General features: G+C 34.2%; 1 protein-coding gene across 1 annotated transcript; it reads right to left on the reverse strand.

Annotated features, from left to right (window-relative positions):
* On the reverse strand, nt 1-2,190 carry LOC112514615 (CASP-like protein 2D1). Its single transcript, XM_025121185.1, has 3 exons — nt 1,790-2,190; nt 1,228-1,339; nt 1-507 (listed from the first exon to the last, which is right to left on the reverse strand). The coding sequence occupies exons 1-3, from the start codon at nt 1,951-1,953 to the stop codon at nt 244-246; spliced, it is 540 nt and encodes a 179-aa protein (XP_024976953.1). The 5' UTR covers nt 1,954-2,190; the 3' UTR covers nt 1-243.
* Nucleotides 2,191-4,811: the final 2,621 nt, after the last annotated feature.

The raw sequence follows: 4,811 nt of genomic DNA on the forward strand, positions 1-4,811 counted from the left end.
CCAATAAAAAAACAACATACATACGAAATTATGATCAAAGCAAAACAAACCATCTTTCTTTAACCGAATTCTTTTAACCTAACGATCTTATACCCCTAATAACACGACGAAGACAACACGACACTTTTAAATCAAAACCCACAAAATATAATTCTACCGTGAACTCAATCAGTCAAAAACCGAACACCACGATAGACGAGAAAAGTGTACGGATTGTACGGTACAACCCGTTAACACAGAGGTCTACGTACGTTCAACTTCTTGTTCTTTCGAAGGAGCGAGAGGAGGTTCGAATCTTGTGAAAACCCTAAAAGCAGAAATCAAAGAAAGCACCAAGAAACAAAGCAAAGCAATGAAATGAAGAACCAAAATGAGGTTCAATTTGCCACAAAATCTTCCATAAGAAGAACAAGCTTCACTCCATGTAACCTTTGGGTTGCCATTGTAAGCCAAATACACTATCTCCCCAATGCTACCACCACATGCCACCATCATGTATGCCACCACCTATACATACATACATACATCCATATATAGACTTAGGATCACGTGAGACCAACATGTTTTCGTGAGACCTGTGAGACGACTTTTTTATACTTAAAACTTCACAGTGTTTTTGTTATGAAAGTCCGGCTTTATATTTAGAAATTGATTAACCTGGATATCCAACCCGCTATACGAGCCGACTAATCCCAGGGCGACTACCTGCTTTGCAAATAGCTCGGAGTCACTGCATGTGAACCTCCGTGGCCACAAGGGGATTTTTATTCCTCCTTGGATTTGAACCTTGGACCTCCAGGTACTTTTGACCTTTGAAGCCAAGCTCAAACCAATCAGGCACCACCCTTCTGGTTATATTTAGACATATTTAGCGTCATGTAATGCCCAACCCATTTTGTTGCTAACTTCAAAATTTTGGTGAATTTACCACTTGGAAAATGTATTTAGGCAAAAAGTTGATTAACGGCGACTCTAACTGGCCCCACATGAAACGTGCCTCTGAGGACATCAACATAAGGGGGTATTTTTTTGCTCACTCAGTGGGCGGCTGACGCTAACGGGCCTGGGGATTGAATCCCAACCCGTATTGTATTTGGGCAAAATAGTCGTACCTTTTTGCCAACTGAGCCGCACACCATATGCTACTAAAAGAAAAGTACTATGAATGAATCTTGAAAAGATCCCCACAATTTAGGAAAAGTATTGTGAATGAAAGTGAATATTAACCTGATCACAGACTAAAAAGACCCAAGCTTTATTCATCAAGTTCTTGATCCATGAAGAGATCACAGCAGCCAGAGAATAAGCAGCTGAAATGGCACTGATGCTCACCAATAATCTGTTAAGAAAACAACACAAAATTGGATGAAATGAAGATGGTTTTCAAGAAATCTTGATGGGTATTGTTCGAAAGAATCTATCAAAACAATACGAAATCGAATGAAATCGAATGAAAAGAAGATGGTTTTCAAGAAATCTTGATGGGTATTGTTTCAAGAATCTACCAAAACAATACGAAATCCAATCATTGTTTTAACCATGCGTGTCCGGGCCAACTTATTCACGCCCACATGACCACGGAGTCGTTGCAGGCGAACCTCCATGGCCACAAGTGCTTTGACAACACCTAGATTCAAACAAGATGAGATTTCCACTACATACCCTAAAGCCTTTGACCATTGCGTCACAACCCAAATGGTTTAAAAACCCGAATGAAATGAAGATGGTTTTTTTAAGAAATCTTGATGGGTATTCTTCAAAGTAAAGTTTAAAGAGATGGGAAAATTACTTGAGACCCTTGAGATTACTGAACTCCAATTTGCCATACATGGGGTTATCTTGATGATTGGTCAAAGTCAACCACATAGAAGCAAGACTTAATGGAATCACCATCAACCTTAATGAAGAATCTATGAGCTTAAGATTCCTCACATTTTCACCAAGAATCATCATCTTTGAAATCAAGAAAACCCCACTTCAAAATCTGCTACAGAAAGCTTTAAGATATGTGGTCAAGAGTTTGACTTTTGAGAAGCTGAATCAAAATGGGTTCAAGAAATCTTGATGGCTGAATGGATCAGATCAAGATTGTTGTGAAATTTGTAGGGTTTTTTTTGGAGGTTGGTTAAAAGCAGAAGAGAGTGATAATGGATTCCGAGTGGCAGAAAGGTTTCTTTTCTGAGCAACCACAGAGCACTAAGCTAGTGTGGAGGTGACATGAGAATGAGGTAAACCAATTTTTAATAATAAAAAAATTAATTAAATTTAAAAAATTGAAAATTTTAATTATTTCAACACATTTTATTACTGTTTTTGAAGTATATAATATTTATATATAACAAATAGAACAAATAAATTTATATACCCTTCTTATATTTGATGAATTTTAAACCCTTGATCTTCGTTAAGACCAAAGACCCACATATCGCTAAGCCAAAAGCCCTTTGGATTCTTTGTATTGTTTTTTGAAGTATGTGATATTTGAAATTGCTTGTAAAAACAACTTATTGACTTATTCCGGTATGACACCGGTAATAAGCACTTTTGAGTGTTTGGATAAACAACTTATACCGATGTCAAACCGGTAATAAGAAGTATTTGAAAAAAGTTAAATTATTCTGGCTTATAATAAGTTGATGAGTGTTTTTGTAAAAAAACATAAGTAGTTTCAAATAAGCAATCTCAAACACCCCATTACATATAGCAAATAGAACAAATAGATTCACACATCCTCCTTATAATTCGTGAATTTTGAATCCTTGACCTCCTAGAAAGCCAAAGACCTACATACCGCTAAGCCAAAAGCCCTTTTGGATTCTCTGTATTGTTGTAAAATACTGTAAAACTTGATAATGAAATCTCTAAAATACATTTGTTGGAGTTAACTATAATTTCTTTTTAAGAGAAAATATTGAGAATCTGTTGAAGATACTCTTAACTTTGATTCTTTATTTTAAAGAAATTGTAGAAAATTTGTTGAGGATGCTGTTTAATGACTTGTACCATGTGAATTGAGAGTTGTACTTAAATATGAGAACCCCTATAGTTTGTATAGGGGTATATTTGACTTTTCACATGAGTATTGGTGGTTGGTTAGGTTACGGTGGTGGCTGCAATTTGTGGTTCCAAAATAGTAAGAACTAATGAAAAAGACTTTAATACCCCAACTACCATTACCATGTTTAACACTTGTCATCAATCCATTTGTCATTAATATTTATGAATACAATGTAAAATCACATTCAACATATACACATACATACATACATATACATACATACATACATACATACATATATATATATATACATACATATATATATATACACACACACTGATACACGCATAGACCCGACTCGAACAATTTATATGCCCAAAACATGTTATAAAAAGAACGCTTGATAAACTTAAACGGATGTGTTTCCCAACATGTGCATATGCATTTATTAATAACTTTACATTAAAGTTGTTCACAGGCTGAATGACCGGCTAAAATAACAGGTTTATGTTTATATATATATATATATATACACACACACACACACATACACACACACACACATACACACACACACTGATGCACGCATAGGCCCGACTCTAATAATTTATAGGCCATAACACGTTACAAAAAGAATGCCCTGATAAACTTAAACGGATGTGTTTCCCAACATGTGCATATGCATTTATTAAAAACCTTACATTAAAGTTGTTTGCGGGCTGAATGACCCACTAAAAGAACAGGTTTGGATGATTATTTTTGAAAAAATAGCAAACCTGGATTGAACTGTTAAAATTAATAGACGGACATGTGCAATACAAAAAAAATTGAACACGTTTACTCGACCTCTTAATATTTTATAATTAAATTTTATAAATAAAATTAAAAATTAGGGATGATTCCTAATTCCCCAAAACATAATTATGATTAATCATCATTTAGGGGACGTTTATTAACGTTTATACAGTAAGTGTTTACCGGGTAATTTTCTTTATCGAACGAACATGGTAAGGGTTTAGAATCTTACCCGGTTAGAGCGGTAAAATGATGGAGAATCTTACCTGGTAAGAGTGGTGAAATAATTGAGAGTTTGGCCTAGTAAGTGAAAATGACGACTTTTACCCGGGTAAATTGTTGCATACCATATCATTTTGATGCACTACAATCTTACCCAGAAAAATATATTATAGTGTTGACTCCTATCAGTAAGTGCTTACCGGGTAATCATTTGAGTAAACAGACTCTTAATTTTCAATCCCCTCATATTGTTTATCTAATTATTTTTTAGATCGTGAAATATCTGATTGTTGAAGAATTATAGTTTAGAAATTTATATTTCGTGAAAAATTACTTTTTTTCTTTTTATATGTGAAACTAATTTTTTCTTAAGTTATATGAAACTAAGGAGCTGTTTGTTAGTTGTTGAATGGTTTGGTGCAGAATGATTAGAAGACTCTCATAATATAGTGCAGAATGATTAGAAGACTCTCATAATATAGTGCACAAATGAAATATAATTATTCACTGTGAAATTAGGGTGCTGAATGGTTATGGGATGTCCGGGATACAAAATCATTCAAAGTTTTTTAGAACCATTAAGATGCATACTTATTTTTGTCAAACAATATTTACCTCTTAACGATTCAGATGTTGCTTTTTAATAGAACTATTAAAAGTTAAACAAATAACCTTTTTTTCTCAAATAGGAAAACATTCGTTGAAGCTTATTGGGGCGTTCTTTTTATGACATGTTATAGGCCTATCAAATTGTCAAGGTCGGGCCTAATAATAATAAATGTGATAGAAATTTTAC

The sequence above is a fragment of the Cynara cardunculus genome, assembly GCF_001531365.2.
Source record: "Cynara cardunculus var. scolymus isolate 2C chromosome LG 6, CcrdV1, whole genome shotgun sequence".
Classification (NCBI taxonomy): domain Eukaryota; kingdom Viridiplantae; phylum Streptophyta; class Magnoliopsida; order Asterales; family Asteraceae; genus Cynara; species Cynara cardunculus.

Excerpts from the sequence above, each read along its gene's own strand:
- LOC112514615 (XM_025121185.1), bottom strand. The coding sequence starts at position 1,953 with ATGATGATTCTTGGTGAAAATGTGAGGAATCTTAAGCTCATAGATTCT. Across the intron at positions 1,340-1,789 it reads AGTAATCTCAAGGGTCTCAA|ATTATTGGTGAGCATCAGTG; the intron begins GTAATTTTCCCA and ends TTTTCTTAACAG. Across the intron at positions 508-1,227 it reads TCTTTTTAGTCTGTGATCAG|GTGGTGGCATACATGATGGT; the intron begins GTTAATATTCAC and ends ATGTATGTATAG.